The sequence below is a fragment of the Dermacentor silvarum genome, chromosome 9, assembly GCF_013339745.2.
Source record: "Dermacentor silvarum isolate Dsil-2018 chromosome 9, BIME_Dsil_1.4, whole genome shotgun sequence".
Classification (NCBI taxonomy): domain Eukaryota; kingdom Metazoa; phylum Arthropoda; class Arachnida; order Ixodida; family Ixodidae; genus Dermacentor; species Dermacentor silvarum.
In genome coordinates, this window is record NC_051162.1 from 77763764 (window position 1) to 77786725 (window position 22962).

Consider the following 22962-nt stretch of genomic DNA (forward strand, 5'->3'; position numbering starts at 1 on the left):
GGATCGCGCCTCCAGACGCAGGCTTTGGCAGACCCGCTTCAAAATACAGAAGCATGTGTATGGTATAACGCACCATTACCGACGCACCAAACTTCGATATAGTGAAACATTTGAAAAGGTGCAGGCGTATAGCGAAGCAAATTTCATGCATATACCGAAGTGTAAAACTTGTACAAATATAGCGAAGAGTTTGCAAAGCCTTCTGTAGATCTCGGGTGGGGATAAAACAGAACTGTGGTATTTTCGAGGGATGTGAGAACTGATTTAAACAGCGTCACTATCTTGAATTTACGTGCTGCTCAGAATGATATCTAGTGACGTAGACAGGCTTTAAAGTGAACCTTTCTCTGACTACCGTCCCGTGGTGCTACATGGGTCGGTCGCTGAGTGGCTGGTCGGATTGTCGGAGAGATTCCTCCTTACCGCATACAAGCGCGTGCAGTGGCATTCGAACCTCGGCGTCTCAGGTCGGTTCAATAGCATATACCCACACGGTGGATGGACCAAGAAGTGGCCCGTACTTTAATATAAATATGAAGAAATGATGAAGCCAATATAAGGTTCGCCATAATGCGTGGCACAGAAACGCGAGACTACATGCGTGCGCCGGTTTCCTTCGAGCCATAACCACAAAAATGAAATGGCCAAACTTAAAGCAGTTCATTTACCGCTTCAGGAGAGCCTCGCTTCATATAGATCCCAACATGGGCATTGGGTCTGCATAAATTTTATTATTTATGCGCTTCATTTTGAGATGAGTTGAGTGCAAGTATTCCATTTACATTTTTCTATTTGCATAGTGCTCAGCCTAGGCAATGCACGCCTGAATGATTCTTTTATACTTGATATATTTCTCCTATGCTCCGAAATACTTCTGCACGTGTGAACTTCAAATTTCTTCTTCGTCTTTCGATAATTACTTAAAACAGCAATATGTGTCTTAGCGTATGCGGTTGTGTTTATAGCTATATTGTTATGACGGGGAAACAATATTTGTTAAGCATCCTCGAGAAGACGTTTGGGCGCGGTGGTTGTTTTGAGAGTTCGAGTCTACTGGTTGCATGTACATGTTGAGTACACCATTAGAACGTGCATGAGGCGGGCACAACGCGTGGCGACGCAGCTACCCACAGCAGCCGTTTCACTTATTTACAGCGGAGCTGTTTAAGCCGTAACATGCAAACAGAAAATGTGGGCCGATCCTGGTGGCAGTGCAGGAAAGGTCCAAGCGCAATGGCACATGCCCCTGTGTACTAGAGAAGCTGAGCCTCGCTAACTGCGTTATTCAAGAACGCAACTTAACTTGCTTGACTTGATCCGAGTGGCGCCTGTCGTGGACGTGCCCAAGACGCTCGTTGAGATTCCTCCGGTGCGTTCATGACACGCGTCATTTAAATCAAGTCAAGCATGGGCTTCAACTTAAGTTGCGTTCTTGAATACGGGCCTAAGTCTCGCTAAGCATAGTTGCGACCACTTAAGCTTAGCCAGTCATCGATATCCAATCGATAGCGAAGCAATAGCTAATCTGGCAAATACCGGAAAATGCTGGGGATCACTTGGTAGTGTTTAGCCCAGCCCAAATACATGGCCAATACCTTGCGATATACAATCAATAGCCAATCAATAGCTCATGAATAATTGATCAATAATCAATAAATTCCGGAAAATGCTGGGGATGACTTGGTAGGGCTTAACCTAGCCCAAATGCGTGGCCAATACCTTGCGATAGCCAATCAATAGCTAGTAGATCATTGACAAATAATCAATAAATTCTGGGAAATGCTGGGGATGACTTGGCAGTGCTTAGCGTAGCCCAAATGCTTAGCTTAGCTCCGCTGTCTCTTTAGCATTGCGCCTCCAGTGAAAGCAACGCAATTTTTTATTGATTCGTTCAGGTTCCAAAACATGCCGGAACTCATTCTAAACAAGGTAACCACTAGTATATCTTTAGGTGACGTTTAGATGGCGAACATAGGGGTAGCATATTTCCGCCATATTGGCCGCGGGGTTTTGATCTCGTGTCTTTAGTGTATATTAGGTCGCGAGGCATGACGCAACTACGTGCCTGGCACACATACGTTGTTTTTCTTAGTGCTGGTAGTAGGTTCGATGAATTGAACATTAGGATTCTTTGACTACTCTCGCCAAAAAAAAAATAAGCGTGTGCGATGTATCAGCTAATTCTGAACGTGACCGCGAATTGCACAGCTAGACACACAGTCCTGCCGATCCAGACTGATGGGCGACTCATGTAGGGTAATACACGTTTGACCGTGTGGGATTATTAAAAGTTTATTTGGAATGCGCGAACGTGTTTTTCTAAATAATGGATAGACTTGAGCCGTGCACTTCAACAGGAATACACTATACTGTGTTCATCACTGTCGCTGTAGTCACTTGTTTGACTTGTTTTATTTCTTTCTTGGCAAAGCTTTACCCAACACAGACTTCCAATCTCCCATTTGATATTTTTCCTTGTGTTTCCACTTCTGCATTGTGTCCAAGCGGCGCACATATTTTATAACATTCAACAGCAAATCTTACCATCTACGGGAGCTAAGCATGTTGATCTGTCCTTTCGAACCTATAGGCTGGTATTTTAGACATCTCTTGGAATATTGGCGGAATTTAAGAGAAAATGCGGATTTCGTAATTTTTTATCATAATGGCAAATCATGTATAATTTTATAGTTTCCTAATTGGCATACTTTAAAACCATAAGAAATTGGTTAGGCCAATGAAGAAATGTCACCCAGAAATGAAATGTCACCCAGAAGAAATGAAGAAATGTCACCCAGAACACAATGTTAGCAGGAGAAAAGCGAGAGCGAAAGCTTTGTTGAAAGAAATTGAACAGCTAGGACAACAGGCGGCCCTCGTAGACGCTGCCTGGGTCAAAGGCAAAGAGGCCTACACGGCGTGGTGGTCGACAGCCAGGGAGAGGTACGGGACGCCGTCACCATCTTCACTAAGGATTCCACGGTAGCGGAGCAAGCCGCGATTGCTCTAGCCATCAGGAACCGTAAATGGTCTTTCATTTATAGCGATTCAAAAGCAGCAATTAAGAGCTTTGACAAAGGCTATGTCGCTGGGACTGCGGCTAAAATTATTGACAAGGTAGAAACTATCAAAACTGAAACCCGCTGGTTTCCTGCACACATGCGACAAGTGGACGAGGCTCGGCTCAACCTCAACGAGGTGACGAATGACCTGGCACGAGGACTTGCTTGCCGTGCCGGTCAGAACCGAACCGACGCCCACTACCCTTCCGGGGATCATAAAGATCATTTACTAACTTACAACGACATAACTAAGTACTACTACTTGGGGCGTAGGCGATTCCCACTGCCACACGTAAAGTTGAACAGGGCTCAGGCAGTCACGCTACGTTTACTGCAAACCGGGACGTACCCAACTCCCTATTTCGTAAATAAAATTCACCCCGAAAGAGAAATTAGGAAAGAATGTAACGTGTGCGAAGGCATCATTGAAATCAGACACATGCTGGCGGGCTGTCCCGCGACTCTCGCCGACCCCGACGAAAAAGGGCTTTACTGGCACATGACGATGTCAAGCTCTTCTTATCAAGATCAACTACGGGCTGTCCAGAGGGTCCACGACTGCGCCATAAGGCTCGGCCTGACGGTGCCGACGTGGACGCGGCCCGCCTCAGTCTGAGAAAACCGAGCTTCAGGACTCTGATAAAGTTTTGTGAATGAATGAGTGAATGAATGAATGAAGAAATGTCGCTTAGCATCCATTTTTTGCTTGGAATGGAATGCATCAAATACGATTAAATATCCTTCATTTTGATTAAGTTTGATAAATCGACAAACCAGTTACAAAGTAAATAAATCAGAAGTGACAGTCAGTAAACATAGCAGAAGTCTACCTTTTTTGATACCTACTAATCCAGTCTGCAAACCTAATGGCATTCTTGAACTGTAGTTATGCGTACTCAAAATGCACACTTCTCCTTTTCTTTCCTGAATATTTTACCTTCATAGAGCACTTTACTGATGGGACTTCACGAAGAAACATGTAAGACAAAAATAGTCTTTTATGTCCCATCAGTAGAACGCTTTAGCACGTTAAAAAAGGTTACCAACTCGAGAAAAGTTCACACGCGAATAATTTTATTAGTCGTTCCTCGCTGTTTCAGTGTATTGTACAGTACTTTTTGGTGAAAAGTCTCTTTGGAAAAGCATATTACCCATTATTTTCACAAGCAACGCAATTTCGCAACGGCCACTGTTGCCAAAATCACGTACTTTTCCTTTACAGGCAAATGTGACTGCAAAGGAATAGTGACTACTTATGCTATACAGTTACAGCCTTGCACTTTTAGTCATTATTTAGATATCAGGTTGTAAAAATGAAATCACGCTTACCAATGTCTATAGGGTTGCAGTGCTGCTCGTAGAGATTTTCCTCTACTGCCTCACCATCTAGAAGTAAATAGAGTGAAATTTCCTGTGAACCCTTGTGTTTCCTACAGGACTTGCAAATGTACTTCATCTATGAGAGAGAGAGGTGCATTGTCACTTTTTAAGTTTACCTTGTTGCTATTATTTGTTACTTTACATTGTGACCTTTCCATAGTACAATAAGGTATTTGGAGCGATGGTTGATGTCATGTGCTCAAATCCCGAGTCATTTTGATGTTCAACTTGGTGGCGGATGTCTTTCGCTTACCAACAAATTTCATAAATGTCTTGCAAGCAGCCTATAAATCAACATTCACATACGAAGAATTAATCACCGGGTACACCGAATGCCCTAAGACTATTTCACTTCTGAGCCACTCCTTTTTACTTGAGTGCTTCTGTGCCACCTTGCCGATGCCATAGCAGAGACTAATACACCTGTAGAATGCGGTCGTATCGGCAGCTGTTACGATTCCTTGAAGCCATGCTTTCCAGGTTGTCCATGTATCAGGGACCGCATTCTGTAACGCTTCGGTTATCGAAGAATTCACTGTGCGAGCAGTCATTCGCCTGGGTGCCACCATCGCCTCCGGGCGTGCACGCATATCATGACGACGTCACGCACATGTCAATCATGCCGAAACCAAATCCGTCATCTCCTACAAAGCGAAATGGGGCGAAGTGCTTCGGTTGGATTCGAAGGCGCCGTGTGCCATGTGCAGCACCTGTGCATGCCGTGCGCACGAACGAGGTCGGCGTTAAGAGCAAGAAGCTTTCCTAATTTGCTATATTTTCCCTATGTTTGTGACGTTCACATGTAGGAGACAGCCTGCGCGCCGACCGGCCTCCGTCCGTCCCCACGCTCTCAATACGTCAACGGACCGCCCAGATGTGACGCCGCCGCCAAAGTGGGTTCTACGGAAACTGAATCGTTACAGAATACGCTCCGAGAACTAATATTTAGTAATTGCAACAAAGGCAGCTATGAGAAGTAAAACTAAAAGCAAGAGGAAGGCGAGGAAACCGTGTCTGACGAGTTCCCCACCCTCAGAGAGCGCAACTTTCACAAAAGGTGACAAATAACATTTTTTTCGGAAATAAAATCATACCGCATGCAATATCACCGAAAACATAGCTAGAGTGCCTCCGCATAAAGTTCAGCCAGTCGTAGTGTCCCTCATTTGTAATATAAACAAAAGTGCAACTGCCTAAAGGGCCCCTGAACCACCCGCTCGAGCTTGGTGAATGGAAGGAGAGAAATTTCGATGGCAGGAAGGTGGAGAGGTCGGCCTTAGTGAAGTGTCTCCGGCCTGCTACTCCATACTAGAAAAGGGGTTTGGGGGAGCCACAAGACTTTTCGAAAAAAAATTAAATTATGGGGTTTTACGTGCCAAAACCAGTTCTGATTATGAGGCACGCCGTAGTGGAAGACTCCTGAAATTTGGACCACCTGGGGTTCTTCTATTCTGCGGATAGAATACGCTGCCCTTAGTATCTCAGCCAAATTTTGCAGTCGTGTCCGGCGCGCGGACATCGCAAACGAAGCGCCAAGTCACTGACGCTCAAACAGTCTCTTTACAACAGAAGCCTTCTCTTCACTTTTTTTGGGCTGTCTATGTCGTCATATATCAGATTGCCGTACGTGGTTTATATTGGCTGAGAGCTGAGATCAATCAAGAATGCTATTTGGGTTAGTCCGCTTCTTCTTACTATTACTGTGCATACTTACTGAAGCAATTTCCTCAACAGGTTAAAGTAAGCAATAATCTTTGTTTGAAAGTTTCATAAGAATTACGTACTTCCAAAAGCAGCCGACTATGGTTTGCTCACACTTGGCCGCGGTCTCTGGCTTAGGAACCAAACTTTCGCCACATCGGGGGCGTAGCTGTTGCGTCTAGCTAATTACGATTAGTTTGGAACACGAAAGAAGCCTCGAACCATGCAAAACGTAAGGTAAGGCCACATGCACGCTTTCCAGTCAGCTTACTCCTGGAAGCTCCTCGCCAGACGCTTTGAAAAACATCGATTCGTACGAGCTACGGAAAGCGCATCTACATGCGCAATTTAGATGTGGGTACTATCCCTAGGTGAAGCTGGGACAGGACAAAGCCGGTCCGCACTACATAGCACGGCGAACTTGGAATTCAGCGCGCACTCCAGCCTTGGCGCTCACATAGCAAACATGCCACAGTTTGATGTAGCTGCGCCTGTTACGTAACGTTGATTCCACGGCCACCGCGAGGTGGCGCGACGAGCCTGCTCGCTGAGCTCACTACAGCTCACTGAGATTAATCGCGGGCTCTGAGTGGTTTCTCTGCATGGGCGACGTTCTGTTCGATCCTAAAAACAAACAAACAAAAAACTGTGATTACCACAGAGATAAGTGCGAAGGGAAATAGGCAACTTGTCGCTCGGTTCGAGAAAGCCGGACGAAGCTATGTAGTATAATGTAGCAGAGCGAATGGATGAGACACCTCGAAGTTCACTTTTGAGAGATAACCTCTGAGTTTAGCTAAAGTCCCTGTATAATAAAAGTACCACCATCTACTCTTTCCTCCGCCGTCTCCTCTCCTAAGCTTGTGTTTTTTCTTTACTTTTTATTGCGAAAGCAAGTCGACTGGTGGCGCCCCTAGAAAGTCCCCGTTGAAGCTTTCAGGCCGGGCCACGGCCGGGCTCGACTTGCGCGCGCGCTCGCTTCTTACGGCCTTCGCACAGGGGCTAGTTCTCGCCTATATCGCTCGCCGTTTGAGGTTTCGTTTGCCACGAGGAACCGCAAAAAGCTTGCCCCGCTTGGCAATGCTATTCGAACATCCAACAGCACAGCAAGTCGGCATCATGCTGCAGCCGAGCGCGTCTTCAAATATGTAAAAAGCCTACGCTCACGCACAGCGCACATGTGTCCCGGTGTTTCTACGCTCACTAATGGCGCCGTTTTCTGGCGATAACGAAAGCCGCGCGGGTTATTCGTCACGTGTCAAGCCTCGTCCAATGGGAGAGCGGAAAACGGCGAAGAAATCAGGAGGGGTAGAAGGCGGGGAGGAAATTCTCCTTTCCTATTTGAACAATGGTTTGCACTACCTTTGGAACATACAGGGACCTTAACCCTGCTCAACTGTTCCCAGCCAATCTGTGCAGCGCGCGCAACGCTGGAAGATGGGGTTGGGCGTGCTTCTTACCTCACCGTGCATTCAAGAACAAGTCGCCTAATTGTAGAGGACGCGTAAATGGTTGATCTAGGCTTCTTATAAATACATGCACTGTAACCGTATTCGTACATCGAGCTTCTTTAAGTTCAGTGGGGAACATGGAGATGCATGCGCCGCGAGGAACAGCTCTCCGCCATCAAACGCGTATGCATTTTGAGGAATGAAAATAAATATTTATGGCTCGTATGCACTTACACCTCTGTCACACGGCACATGTAATGTCATTTGCAGTAAATCACATTCATATCGGATATTGCGGTATTGCGTTCCCAGTCTACACGTATGGTGGCTAGAAGGTATGGCGGTACCCACTACACGGGTAATTCGCAATTGATGGGAATGTTTATCGGCAGGCTGCTATGATAATGAGACCTTACAAATCGTGCTTCTTGTTTACATATTTTCACTATATTGTTAGCAATACTATCGTAAACGTTGGATGGTTATTTGAAATTATATTACACTTCGTTTTAACTTACCGATTTTGTATTTTTTTGCCAACCCCCTGCCGTCGAAATTACACAAGTCGTGCGTGATTGAGTTCCGGAAACTCATTCAATGGGCGAATGCCATTAGCTGGGAATGGCATTCCCTATGCCCGTGTAGAAGCAACAAAAACACTTGTCTCATTCGCTGAAAATGACATTACACGTGTCGTGTGACAAGGTTATTACAATGGTTGACATACTTGCAGGCGAGAACTCTTGCGGACATAGTAGCTCACAAATGTGCCTTATTCACGATTCCAATCTATAGTGTTTCCTTGGCGGCGTGTTATTTTCGTCAGTGATTTACAAGGAGTGATTTACAAGGAGTATTCTCAGAAACTTCTCGGCAATTAGATTTGTGGATCGTCTCGCATGGCTGTCGTCCACACCTTCAGGGCAGCTCAAGATAGGAGTGCGTTGTAAATAGGGCTGGACTGCTATTCCTGCGTGGCAGGGGTTCGGAGGCTTTATCGAAAAAAAATTGTATCTTGCCCAAAAGTGCTAGAAACTCAGGCTAGAAACTCATTGCTTGGAAACTGGTGAAAATAAACAACGTGTGTTTTCCCGGAACGAGACTTGCAATATGGAACACAGCAGTACACCATCACACAGCAGTTCTATACCGATGTACAATGAACGGCGCCAAGTCATAGAGTACCATACGGATTACAAGAGTGGCCACTCCAGCCTAAAAGCGGCCGAGCTACGCAGCTTCATGCCGCCCGCTAGAGGGCGATACAACACTCCCTGTTTCCAAGGGAACGCGCGTACTAGTTATCAACTGTAGTAACTTTTCTATAGTGCACTATACGTCTAATTGTCTATGTGGCTGTAGACGTAGTCGTTATCAACGGGATCAGCCGGCCGTGAGCGTTGGATGATAAGACTAGTATATAGAAAAAAGAATAACGCATCGCTACAAAATATCGGCCATGGTGTGATCAGGCAAGGCGACGCTACAAAAGATGTGCGATAACGTCTGCGTGGTCATTGCTGGGTTCATCTGCCAGAACATCTGTCTGCTTGGCTGCTGTTTGGTAAGAATGCCTTGATTACGTTCTTTTTTCCCTTCATTACTTTGCAAATTGCTTATGTATTTGTCACTTCAGCCGTAAGTTGACATTTGTCGCATTGTGCTGCATGTTCTTCACTTCGCGCATGATGTTCGTGGATTGCTTCACAGTATGTAAGAAAGAGCAATTTGGAATGCTGCGCAGTGCTACGTGCAGCGCAGCATTCAGCGCAGCAGTGTAGTGCAAACGTGCTGCGCTGCACGTTTGCGAGAAAATCGTTTCTTGGCGCGAGAAAGTGAGTCTGGACACGCCGGTATACGTTGTCTGAATTCAAAATACACGTGTGTGCTAATTGTGTGGAAGAATGCAGTTATGCTTAGGATCGTTATTCGTGGCGTGCGCAGATTGCTTGAAGCCTTTGTTACGAGCGCAATTAGAGAGAACTTGCGAATTGAGAAGAATGTTTGTAAGCTGTGGCTACGACGTATTCTGAATAAACACTCCTGCCTCAGTAGCGTATGCATGACATGGCGCGTATGCATGGAGGTTTCCTTCTTTTTTTAGCTGCGACAATTGCACGTGACGCTTTTCGCGAAAGGGTGATCTGAAGTGCGTAGATGAAAATTGGTCGAAGGCGGGAGAGAAGACATAACCAATACTTTTTTTTTCAGGTCATGCCTTACCATAGTCAACTACTACGGGAATAACTGCTGTGTTGCGAGGTGCAGTAACAACGACAGGACAGGGAGAGAGCGTGGTTGGCTGACAACTGCAGTGAGCAGCCTTCATTCCTTGTTTGCTATGCAGCCCGAAACTACCACTTAATAAGAAAGGTTAGGCTTGAAATGACGAGTGCTGTTTTCCTGTTTAATGCTAATGCTGTCTTCTGCAGTTTTACTGTTCTGTGGGGTTTTTCATAATATCGCTTGTTTATTCCTTTTGTGAAACTTATTCTCAACATATGGCACCTGTATTGGCATATATTGCACTTTGCAGTGCAACCATCTTTCTGCGCTTGCGTTGATTGAACGTTGCGAAAAAAAAAAGGTGTGCATGTGCTTACTGAGAATGTCACTTGAAAATAAAATGTTTCGTCTCTACCAACACTTGTCATGTTTATTTAAAATGTCAGCATAAACACACAGTGGCACCGTGTGCTTGCTGCTCTGGTGGTACAGCTTACACGAAGCTACTCGATGCACGCAAAAAAATAGAAATATAGCCTCCGGGACGAGCACTCGCACGGAAGCAATCTTGAAGGCCATGTACTTTTTCTAATCACCAGAAGATAGCCTTCGAGATTAGTTTTCCTGCGGTCTCAATCGCTGAGTCTGCGTAGATTCCACCAACCCGCTAGGTGCGCTGCGAACCAAAATCGGCCGCAGGGGCCTATGGAAGTGTCCTCTCTTATCATTGTATGTTACTCTATGGACAAGTCTTGGCTGTGGCCACGCGTACTAAAGGCTGTACGAACGTCTTCAGGAGCCCACAAATCACTGCATACTGAACAACACTGACAAAGCACCGAATAAAATGCGCTGGAAAACGATTGTGCGAGCGCGAAGGCAAGCGCATGCACTCGGAGCAGGAGAGGAGGGGTCTAAAACCCCTATATAAGAAAAGTACCGCCATACTTTGATCAACGCCGCTACTCGCTCTCTCCTGTATCTCGGATTGGACGATGATAGCGCGCGCTTTCACTTCTTTATATTTTGTTTTTTCCCCGCCTCAGAGCCATGTTGAAAGTCATCTGCGCAGCCGCAGTCGGCGGCGGCGGCGGCGCGCGCCCGGCCTGAAAGCTTCAACGTGGACTTTCTAGGTGCGCCACCGTCGACTTGCTTTCGCAAGCGAAAAGTACAGAAAAAAGCAAGCGCTTTAGGAGAAGAGGCGGCGGAGGAAAGAGTAGATGGTGGTACTGTTCTTGCATAATGATTTCAGAAGGGTCAGGTTCGCAGCGCCCCTACCGCCGATGGGTGGCGAAACGTGCTGAAAACTCCCCCATTGTTTCCCCGACGGGTGAGAAGGCCGTAAGAAGCGAGCGCACGCGCCTCGGCCGCCGCCGGCTACTACGGCTGCGCAGAGTGACTTTCAACATGGTTCTGAGGCGGGGAAAAAAATATATATATAGAAGTGAAAGCGCGCGCTATCATCTTCCAATCGGAGATACAGGAGAGAGAGAAGCGGCGTTGATCAAAGAATGGCGGTACTTTTCCTATATAGGGACTCGATGATTAGCGCGTCGCAGGCGCCAAAATCGGAGCGTAGTGGCCTCTTGGTCAATATCCAAAAACGCATTTGAACTGCCAGACATGGTGACGTTTAGTAGGCGGAGCGTTGTGGGCACGCCCCCCTCCTACGGGGCGTTCACGGCTCAGGACATTGAAAAGAGCTGGAGCCCCGGAAGGGGATCATAGGCGATATTAGATTGCCAATAACTCCATTTCTACTGAACGCATGGAAGTTAATGTTACAGGAAGGTATTTTTTAAATAGTCTACTGTACCTTCCGATGAATTTATTAACATATGAAAGAAGTGGTTCAGGGCCACTTTGATTATAATATACGCGCATTTTAGAATAACAATTATCGTACGCGTAAGACTTGCAACAGGGCAAAGACTGCTTGAATAACGACGGCCTTAAGCAGAACAGGAGCTACTAAGTCAATCGATATATATATATATATATATATATATATATATATATATATATATACTACATAGGAGGTAAAATACTGCCAATTTCATCCTTGGTTACTGGGGAAGAGCGATGCAATGGTATGTAAGGTGTTAGATGTGTATGGTATAAATTCAGAAGGAACTTCCTGCCACAGCGTATTACTCTCCTTAGAACTTTGGTAAATATTTTCGTATATAAAATGCACAGGAAGTACAAATATACCCACTTTATCATTTTTCGACAGTGCCTGTGTTCGTGTTAGCCCACAAGATCTCGCATAGATGCCAGTAAGCTAATAAATGCGAGCGGTGGAGCGGCTGCTTGGCCTCACGTTGGATACGCTTGACCCTAAAGTGACCGTATAACTTGGGCACCGCGGAAATAGTTCGCCATTCTCAGCACTCCCTGTATCGAAGAGCTGTGTAGTTCTAAGAACGCTAATTACCTGCCGGTGGCTGCGAAGCAATAAACAACCTGCGCAAATGCTCTGCATGCGGCCTCTTCGTTTTAGCGTTGTGGCGTTCAGCGCATGCAAGGCTGATGGTATTCAGCAAACCTAACTGGTAGAAAAAAAATAATCACTCTTGTGGGGAATTAAATATTGTAAGTAAAGTTTAACAATAAACCTGAAAAAGTTTCGCATTTGTGTTTTGTGACATCCCACACTAAAACAACAGTGCCGTTAGAAAATGTCCAAGGTCAGACGTTTAACCATATTAAATCTCCGGTACTGGGAAACCTTGGAGCCTTAAAATTTGACTAACACTTTTAACGCTACTCTTGTGCCGAGCGGAATTCACACGGAGATCCAAGGATCATGGAAAATGGTGACAAAGGTATAAGTGCGAGAGGCTTCTAGTGTTTATGGAATCCAAACTCGAGGACATTTTGCAAATGTTTGCTTTATAACAAATGCTTAGACTGGCCAATGCAAGACTATTGTAATAATTTGGTAGTGCGCACGCGCTAAGGGCACCCATTTTATTCAAGTTGCGATGACTCGGCATCCTCGTTTACTGTTTATTTCTCGCAATACAGAGTGCACTATAAGAAATATATAATGAACGATGGATACACTCAGGCATAAATGCTAAATAATTATATTACTGGTATCGAAAGTGTTGGCTCAAAGTTGTATGACTGAGAGATAGATCATTTATATATTTCTAAAATTGCCAATTTTTTCTCTGAGGTTTATTTATATTATAGACATAATAGTACTGAACTTAGATTACACCTCAGTACTTTCTGTTCAGTTGGTAACTGCATCTGTTCAAAATTCGATAGCTCAACTCTACTCTATCCCAAATTAAAGTTTCACATGAGTGTCCCGATAAATTTCGCGGCAATTTCTACACAAGTGTTTCCACACGGCATTCCCGCGATACTGTGAAAGTTGTTTTTCACACTATCATCAGTTATTGTCTCTCGAACCCGCAAATATTGAGCGTTTTATTTCTGAATTTGGCAAATGCAACTAGTCATTCGTATATTATAAATAAATACCAAGTGAATACAGACGATCTGTAACAGAACTAAAGTCTTACTTTGGCGAGACGTTACTGTTGGGCTTTCTTTGATTACAGTGATCTCATGCGGAGTGTTCCCATCGCTGGATCGACTCGCCATCTCGAGAGGAGCGATTCTGAGATGATGGCTGAGAATTCCTCGCTGAAATTTGTAATATAGTAATGCACAGACACATTTTTCGTAAGCTCAGTCACACGTAAAACAGGCACAAACATCTTGAGACTGATGGAACTGCAGCAGCTGTCACAGATTGCAGTTAATTTTTTGTCTCGTTATATTATGCGAAATGTAAAATTTTTCCACAATGACTAATTATGCCAGGGACAATATACAAAACACTATATTATACTCGCCGCAGTGCACTTGGTTCAGAGAATATTTGTGTCACTTCAGTGCAAATATATTTGGCAAAGCCGAGAAGAGGGGATGCCAATTTACGCCAATCTCTATACATTGTGGAGTACAGAAACGTGAAGCAATGTCTTCCATTTATCGCTCGTCGACCTTCGGCGAATGAGAGGTAATAACGAATTCCTGCGTTAGCAAATAGTCCATTCCACCTAATTCTACAAACCACTGGCTTGCTCACTTAACTGAACATACACAATACCAGTCGCTGTAGCAGGCAGCAGCAATGACCAATTCGTTTCCCCGTGTAGCATTCGCAAAAACTCGCCTAGCGATGACGTCACTGCGCACAGCTGCACCTCGCTTCAACTTGCGATAGCCAGTCGATAGCCAATCAATAGCTAATCGATGAACGATCAATAATGAAGAAATTCCGGAAAATGCTGGGGATGACTTGGTAGTGCTTAGCCTAGCCCAAATAGGTGCCCAATACCTTGCGATAGCCAATTGATAGCCAATCAATACGTAATCAATAATCAATCAACACTCAATAAATTCCTGAAAAACATAACCCGTAAGGCCAGTACCAGCTAGATTCCGATCAGCTCCGCTGTTTCTTTAGCTTTGCGCAAATAGTGCAAGCTACGCAAATATTTTTGTAATTCCTCAAGAGGACTTTGTAACGTTTGAAATAGTAAATTTCAAAAATTATGAGCAGAACCTGTACGCCGGTAAGCCTTCCAATAGGTGCCACATGCGAGAGAACGTGAGGTCTCCGGGTCAAAATAAAAGTGCGCCGCAGCAATTTGAAAAGTAGAGTGCAACTGCTTCAAAATGTAACAACCGCTTAAGAAGAGAGTACCGCGCACACGTCTCGCTGGATTGTCGGATGTACGTAAGCTGTCGACCGATCACGGGGGCACTAAAGAAACTGCTATGAGCTAGGTGGGCGTATGGGCGCACAAGCGAGACCGGACAACTTATAGAGTGGTCAAGAATTCGTTCAGTGACTGCCGTTTAATTTTGATGATAGAAGTTGTTGCCGGGGAAAACGGAGAGAAAATTTAGGCTCGTGTTTTAGTGCAAGAATAACAACGCTATATTGATGTCTGGAATTATAACACGCATACACATGTCATGGCCATCTTTCTTTACAAGCGTCTCAATTTGGGAGCAATGATAATTCATCAGAAAAAATATGAAACATCGAATAAGACACACAAAACTAAACGCAATACGCAAACACAAAGTGCATTTGTGCTTTCGCGCGTTTGTTTCTGTCTGTTTCCAGTTCCAGCTTCCTTTTTTTCGCCAATTTTCCTGCAAAACTGAAACTATATGCGCAATTCTATAATAGCTTGGGAATAAAATGTATTCGCTGTTTTCCGATAAAGTATCAACTAAAATTGAAATCCCAAAACGCACAGATGTAAATGAACTGATATGTAAGTGAGAATGACTAGACGGGGTATAGTGCAATTATATGTTACATGTATTCAGTACACTAATCATGGGAATGTACAGACTATAATATTGGTAATCTAGTGGGAATCTATGAAACGCCTATTTTTAATTGGTCTTGCGCAAACAGTTGTCGTAAGGTTTCGAGCAGTCGCTGAACTTGCATTACGAATCTTACCACTTGCACGCCGCCTTGTTCCCGGTCCACAATGAGTGATGACATATGCGTGGTGTCGTGATACAAGTTTCTTTCGAGCTGTTCTCCATTTAGCTGATGACAAACCAAATTTAAGCAGAAAACGGTTATTACATTTGAGCCATCGCTAAAATAATATGGTCTAGTATATGAAGTGGATTTGTATTTTCTGCGCAAGAAATGGCATTTAAAGTAAGGTATTCGTTCACAGAAACGCAAAAGTTGTCAGGAAGCATGCGGCTTAGATATTAAACACAACAGCTATTCAATGCTTCTGCTGCTAGAACACTTTTGCAGGCGCAGCTTAAGCATAAGAAAGCCTGCCATAGAAGCACAGATGAAGACAAGGCAGCGATTTATAGGAATGTTTGAGTTCGTAATGTAACAGGTTTAGGAGATGACGTACACGAGAATAGTCTCGTCGCCAGCAGATGTACACAGTCTCTGTCACTAGGAAAGTGCTCGTAGAGGGCATAACGTTCATGAGAGGTATGTGCACAAAGAACTACTACACATATAGATTGCTATTTTGGTTCTCGCACAAACATGGGTTCAATAAGTACTAAAACAAAAATGCAGCTCCTAAAAAGCGTATTACATACTATTGCCGACGAAAAAAAGCCAGCGGAACTGAGTCGCTGGTATTGCTGACACTGCCGATTGCGTGTCAACCTCCACCAGCAAGGACTGGTCTGGACTGGACAAACTTTATTTTGGTCCTGAAGGACGCGCTCAGCGCGTAGTGGGCGTCTCCCACGTAGGGACCGACAGGGAACACCAGCAAAGACACACTTTCAAAACTCAAGCCGAGAATGATGGGGTCTCCTGTTTCTATTTCTTTGGCATTAATGCTTTGCGGGGGCAATTCTGATCTTTCCAGCACCCGGGCGAGCTGGTCTACTGGTTTTCTTTTCAGCTACAATTTTCCTTGCATTTCAAGCAGGCTTTCTCAATCTCGCCTCTCTTGTTGCAGAAGAAAAAAGTCGCATTGACATGCAGACAGTCGTTGACGGCATAGCTAGAATAACAGCTGAAGAATTTCGCCGTTCTTGGGGTACTGAGCAACTGATGCAGCCTGAACTCTCTTGTATACTGCGAATGATTAGCTGTAGCACTAGCGAGCACGGCGTTCAACGGCTCATTGAAACATTAGGTGCTTGTGTTTAGAAAACAAGTGCCTCTGAATTTCGACCTGGAGCAAGAGGCACACAAACCGGCCTTGAAGCGACTGTCAAGAAATGCATCAAGAAATGTAAGCCCTCTATTGTTTCATGTACCTTTTGCACTGCACGATGGCATTTCGCTTGCTTGTAAATGACAGAGCGCTCTGGGGTCAAATGTTTGCGAAGCAACTCGAACTGGCTTTCCAACGGTTTCGAGGATTGTATATTTGGAGCGGTAAGCGGCCTTAGGAGCGCGTGGTTCAATAAACCATGCAAACACTCTGATACGCAGGTCAGATTTCAACGATCGCCGACTGCGGTTACTGATAACATTGTGCTTCGACTGTCACCTGCCATTGTCAATAGAGTGTCACTTGCTATTGTGCATAGAGTTTTATACAATTATTACTAGAGGGAACTCTGCGCTGGTGTGTACGGGAGCTGCCATCGAGGCGGCTCTTCCCATGGGAACTATGGGAAGTACGTGGATTTGCCTAAACTTCGTCCTTCTAACTTGAAACGGCTCCGCAACTTAGTAAATTTGTGAGTTTCAACAAAGTACGGTGTAATAAAAATTAAATAACCATTATTCAAATTGTCCGACAGGATTCCAACGCAGGACCTCTGGCACGGAAGCCCGATATTGAAACCATTACACCACGGACACATGCATGGACAGGCGCCCTTATGAATTTCTTGCGGGCTTACCGGCGTGTTGAGACGCTTAGCGCTTTTCAATTTGGCTTCCCTGACAGGCTGAGCCGCTGCAAGTAGTAGCGATTGTGCCTCTTGGCAGAGTATTCGGCACTTAGAAAAGTAAAGATCGCTTTGAAATTTAGGGTGATGAAGAGAAATGAAGCGTAGTAAACTAAGCCACAAGAACGCATGAATCCACAAGTACGAAGATCAGACAAATTCATGCACTTCCCATCATTCCCATGGGGGCTGAACGATAACAGCGCTGGAGATCCCCCTAGTAATTATTGAATGAAACTACATGCTACGGTGGGCACAGGTTCGCCCATTAAAATGTTAATTTCTTAATTGACAGTTTCGCTATTGTGTGTGTCACTACAACGAGACACTCTCAGTGTACTTACAATAGATCTGTGAGAGTCCTTGCTCGAAAAAATTGCAAATGTAAATCGGTCGCTAGTATAGAGCTTTTTTCAAGGGTGAGTGTGAGTCCATGATGAACCTGCAGGATGAGAGAACCATCCTCTGACCTGCTTTCGAGAATCTTTGGGTAAACATGAATGCCTGCAACAAAAATTGATCAGTAGTGTTAGGTGGCTCTCCTTTAATTTATGTAAGTTATCGCTCATATAAACTTTCCTTTGATAAATTACGTTTTCCGCAAAGGCACTGTAAAGAGTGGTGCCAACGTTTCTAAAAAAATGTTTGTACAAAAGAATCTACGGAGGGATTCTTGGAGTAAAATTAAAGAACATAATATCAATGCTTTATTTGGCATAAATTGGGATGAATGTCTTGAAATAGGCAGGTGTCTATGGTTTTTCAATAAAGTACGAGTATTTAGAGTGTATGATTCGCGCTAAATATATAGCAATAAGTAAGTTACTAAAATTGAGCATTGAATCAATCTCTAATATAATGAAAATTATAGGTATCCAACAGCCCATTCATTAGTGATATTACATTTAAAATGACTATTGCATACGTACAACCGCGGATGAATATTTACTTCCGAAATTGTGTGCATATACAGTAGAGCTTACATTAAAGAAATGGGAAATTCTTCGTTTATGTTTGAAAATAATGACTGACAAAAAATATTCAAAGGCGAATTGAAGTCCTCTACTACATATTGACGTAGATAATACATATACACCACTATTTCAAGAATAAACAACTAACTATACAAAATCTCTCTTTACACATTTCATCCACTGCTTCAGGATGTCCTATGCAAACGTTGTTACATGTTTTATGCTGGTCATCAGCAACAGAGATGACTTCCAATAAATGACAGAGAATTTTAACCCGCGAAGTTTGACCCTAGCTTTGAAGGTTCAGTACAAAAGAGAGGTGTAATCTTCAGTAGCTGGTCAAGATAGTAAGCGTTCTACAGAGGATTTTCATTTATTGAAACCACGCAATAATAAATGTTTTCCAATTTGCCAAAAGCGGCGTGGATGATTACAAAAAAATATACGGTAATAAAAATCGCGCTAGGTGCACATGTCGAGATTGGAAGCTCACCAGCGTATTTGAAGAGGAAATTACACACTCAATGTATTCTGCTTGTGCCAAACTAGGGGGCTCCAACTCGTTGGATAACCAAGAATTTTAGGATTAGACACCACCCTACGTTCAACAGAACGAAATATGACAGTAGATTAGATTAAGGTGGCTGACGGAGCTAGTTGCTTATTGAATCTGATATAATACACAGCGCGAGAAGAAACACGGGGACGAATAGTAGACACGCACAAGCCTTGATGCCCAACTGATTATTTTATTGACAGACATACTTTACATATGCATGTCCAGGAACACATACAAAGAAAAACAAATATTTCCACTGACAGGGAAACAAAAACCAGAAAGCACAATAATGCCCAGAGAAAAACTAAGAATCATGGTAGCCTGCTGCGCATGCCCACGCATTCCAATAATCTGAGTTACTAGCTCGTAGACTGTGTTCAATGCGTCGTCACAAGATTCCCTTGTCATGCGGAGAGTACTACATGGGCCAGACAGGCCCATGTAGTACTATATAGGCCTTAACGAGTGCTTACGTGAACGCCCCAACAATGTCCGAAATGGAAAGGACGGTTTTCTAGCTCAACATGTTAGCACGTGTGGGTGTACCCCGGAGTTCAGGCACACCACAGTTATCTGTGAGATGAGGGATGAGTGAGGTGAAAGATGATGATGGCGGCGACACATGCGGCTCGACGCGGGAAATAAGAGAGCACGAGGGTTGGTGGCAGAAGAAAAGGTAGAAGACACGAGCGAACGGGCAGCTGCGGCCACGAGGGCAGATCGAACGGCCCGAGCGAGGTTTGTGGAAGGAGTCCCGAGAGGACTACCCGTGTGTACCGCTGGCCAGCCTCGTGACGGGGTCTCGAGCCACCGAGCCTAGGTCTTGCCGATGTCCCGTGCTTGGCCAGTTCCTCAGATCTTGCAGTTCCTGTGCCCTCGGGAGTCTGGGACTCTCGGAGTTCCGGCAGCTGAATCCCCTGCTCTCCTATTTCCCGCGTCATGCCGCATGTGTAGCCGCCGTTGTCGTCTTTCAGCACAATGACCAAGAACGTTTAATCAGCGGGGCAGCTCAGATGGTCAGGGAAAGAAGCGGATGTGTGAGTATACCGTCTGTTGCCCTATCTGACAGGGAATTCAGATTTTGGAATGTGTGGGCATGCGCAGCAGGCCACCGTGATTGTTAGTTTTTCACTTGGCGCTCTTTCGCTTTGTGTTTTTTGTCAGCGGAGCTGTTTGGGCTCTTCGTTAGGCCCCGTAGTCCGCGAAGCCGATTCTGGAGGTTGTGCAGAAAGGGTCCAAGCGCAATAGCACATACCCCTGTGAACAAGCGAAGCTGTTTCAGCTCGAGGATGGTCCGTCGAGTGTACGCCGCAAAACCTCCGCCTGGCGATGACGTCACCATGCGTCGCCAAGCAACGCTTCGCCCCAGCTGCGCCGACCGCGCTGAGCCTCGCCACAGCTGCGCGAGCCGCGGCGTCATCGCGCGTGCCGCATCGCTTCGCTTCAGCTCGGCCGAGCCATGACTTCACAACCCCGTGCGGAGTGGGTGCCGTGGCTGCGAAGAGGCGTGAGCGAAGCCGTGACGTCACTGCGCCTACCCATGGGATATATAGTTCCGCGTCGCCGCCGCGGCGACACAAAAGCCCCGCCGTCTCCGCACTGAGCACATCGCCACGAAGATGGGGCGGCCGAAGAAGAGCGTCACTCCCGAAGAAGACGAAGCCTGGCGAGGAAAGCCGCCAGGAAATGTCGGCGATTCGCAGAAGATCCGGAATTACGAGCCCGCGAAACCGAGCAAAAGCGTTTGAGCGTCCAGAAGCGTTCGTTGCTCCTTGGGCTGTCGACGATTCCGCGGTGATCTTGCGAAAAACGGGGCCGACTCTCGAAGCATAACCTCACAAAAACTTGGCCGAACCGAGACAAAGCTAGGTAGGTTTCGCCAGCTTCACTATTTGCCCAGTCTTCACACGTCTAGTGTGAAGCTGCCCCTGTTCTTTTTCCTTGTCAGTGGAAATATTTATTTTTCTTTGTATATGTTCCGGGACATGCATATATAAAGCATGTCTGCCAATAAAATAATCAGCTGGAAGTCAGCGCTTGTCCGTGTCAGCTATTCGTCCCCGTGTTCCTTCTCGTGCTGTGTATTATGAGTACATTAGAGCACTGTGGATTAAAAAAAACACAGGCGGTAGCTCATAATCTAGTTGAAATCACAATAAGTGTCGTGGTTATTTATAACTTAGCTCACATAGCGTCCGGGGTGTTTGTTTACACATACCGTGTCGGCTGTTTAGTATAACAGAATCAGTGTGGATGAAATCACGACGCTGATGAACAGACAGCATTATAACTGCGCTAGAACATAGCTACATTGAACAAAATGAGCAATACTAAGCTGCATTCTCGTTGTGCACACGGGGCGTTTCATTTAGATTGGCACACGTTAGGTGAAATGCTTCGCGTTTTCCTAAACATGTTGAGCAACTCGTGTTTATTTGAAAATCCGGAGCGCCTCTTCTTAAATCGAGCACGTGCTTTACATGTAGGATACTTGTATGGAATGGTAAAATGTTGATGACATAGGGTAGGAAAGGAATATTGTCATCAGTGCAATTAATTGTTTTATAGGAACCGTGCTTCCTATGAATTAGGTCTTAGATGTATAAATTATTACTGGATGACATGTTACCCTCAGACATACTACCCTGTCATGATGTTAAGCTTTTCTGTCTATCGCTAAATATATCACAGCCAAACCGCTTGCATTCCAACTATTCATGAAGGTCACAGAGGTCATTAAAAACCAACGCCTTGAGAACTATGCGATGCATATTTCACGGACTCACTAAATCAAGAATTCAAACGAAATTATGTGGTTTGACGCCGAAAGGAAATATACGGGCTCTGAGGGAGGGACCCGGTGAAAGAAGACTGCAGTTTATTTCGGATCACTCCGATGGATATGACATGCAGCAATTTGAAAATTACAAGGCGTTTGGCACTAGGAAAAGAAAATTAGTTTCCCCGCCATGTATTTTAAGTAGAGTAACCTAAATACTTACTTGCCCTAGACTTAAAAATGCAGAGAAGCAGAAACACACAACATGCTGCCGTCATTCTTGTCTCTTTCTCTTTATTGTGCTCACGAAAATCGAAGTTCCAAGCCGTAAACTTTATATATCCTGAATCCAGTCATTCGCTGCTGGTAAATAAGAAAAGAGAAACGTTTGGCAACTATACTCATTGATCCGCTATGTTAATGTTGTCCCGCGCCTCCAACAAAATAAGTTTTCCCTAAATTAAAGAATGAGAACACCATGTCCGTAAACACATAGGCAAAAGTCCCACCAGTTGCTAAGAAACTAGTTCAAGATGGGTGTAAATAAAGCATAGACAATTTTAGATGAAATGTTGCAATCTTTAAATATGTATTCGCCGATCAAAAATATGTTTTGCGATCGCGTCGTTACAGAAAAAATATTGCAGTGGTGACTGAAGCAAAACAGCACTTTATAAATATATCATGTATATATAGATGTGGCCCGCACTATATAATATTTTATCAGCCAACCTGTTATGGAAGCTAGCGAAGCGCTTTTGATCATCCCCTAACATATAGAGATTCGATTGGCAACCTATTCATGACTCATTTATTTTACAATTCTGGACACGTTGGCAAATTCGGGTAGGGGTTTTTCAGACGTTTGTTTCTCTAGTTAATTTATGAAAATGGCACGTGGAAAAACGCGATTAAAACCGGTTACACGCAAAAATGAGCCCTTAGTGTGAACGCGCTTTAGTGGGTATGCGGGGCTGAAAATTCGACTTGGCCTCATTACAACACATTTTAAATTTCTTAACCCTGTCGTTAACAAAACAAATGTGGTCAGCACATTGAGCAGTTCAATGTGTCAGCTTTTTAAATAGTGATTTTTAAATCAATACTTTCTAAGTGAACTTTAGTGCAGGCAGAAGAGTTGTGATCTGCGTCAGTTCGTAAATATTCTTGAGAATTAAACCAGTCAAAGTACGATGAACAGAGGAGAGACGTGGCACACTTGTGTCTGCGATGTCTCTCCTCTGTTCATCGTTTTGTGACTGGTTAAATTCTCCAGTTTATTGCAGGGTAAGGGCAGCTACTACATTTTTATGGAGTTTGTGTAAAAATTTCGTCACTTGGAAACAAAGTTGTATTTTTTGTCACTGCATGTCATATATCTAAC

The 22962-nt window shown here is 44.6% G+C and overlaps 1 protein-coding gene across 6 annotated transcripts in view; it reads right to left on the reverse strand.

Annotated features, from left to right (window-relative positions):
- Nucleotides 1-17745, reverse strand: part of LOC119463673 (venom metalloproteinase antarease-like TtrivMP_A) — a 206060-nt gene extending 188315 nt beyond the window's left edge. For 5 of the 6 annotated variants that reach the window (XM_049655578.1, XM_049655577.1, XM_049655579.1 and 2 more), the window contains exons 1-4: nt 17611-17730; nt 15330-15422; nt 13360-13483; nt 4392-4448 (exon numbers count right to left, since the gene is read on the reverse strand). In XM_049655578.1, the coding sequence (XP_049511535.1) occupies nt 4392-4448; nt 13360-13483; nt 15330-15374 (226 nt within the window). In that variant the 5' untranslated portion in view covers nt 15375-15422; nt 17611-17730. Of the gene's footprint in view, nt 1-4391; nt 4449-13359; nt 13484-15329; nt 15423-17610 lie in introns of all 6 variants that reach the window. The other variant, XM_049655576.1, reaches the window with a different exon arrangement.
- Nucleotides 17746-22962: the final 5217 nt, after the last annotated feature.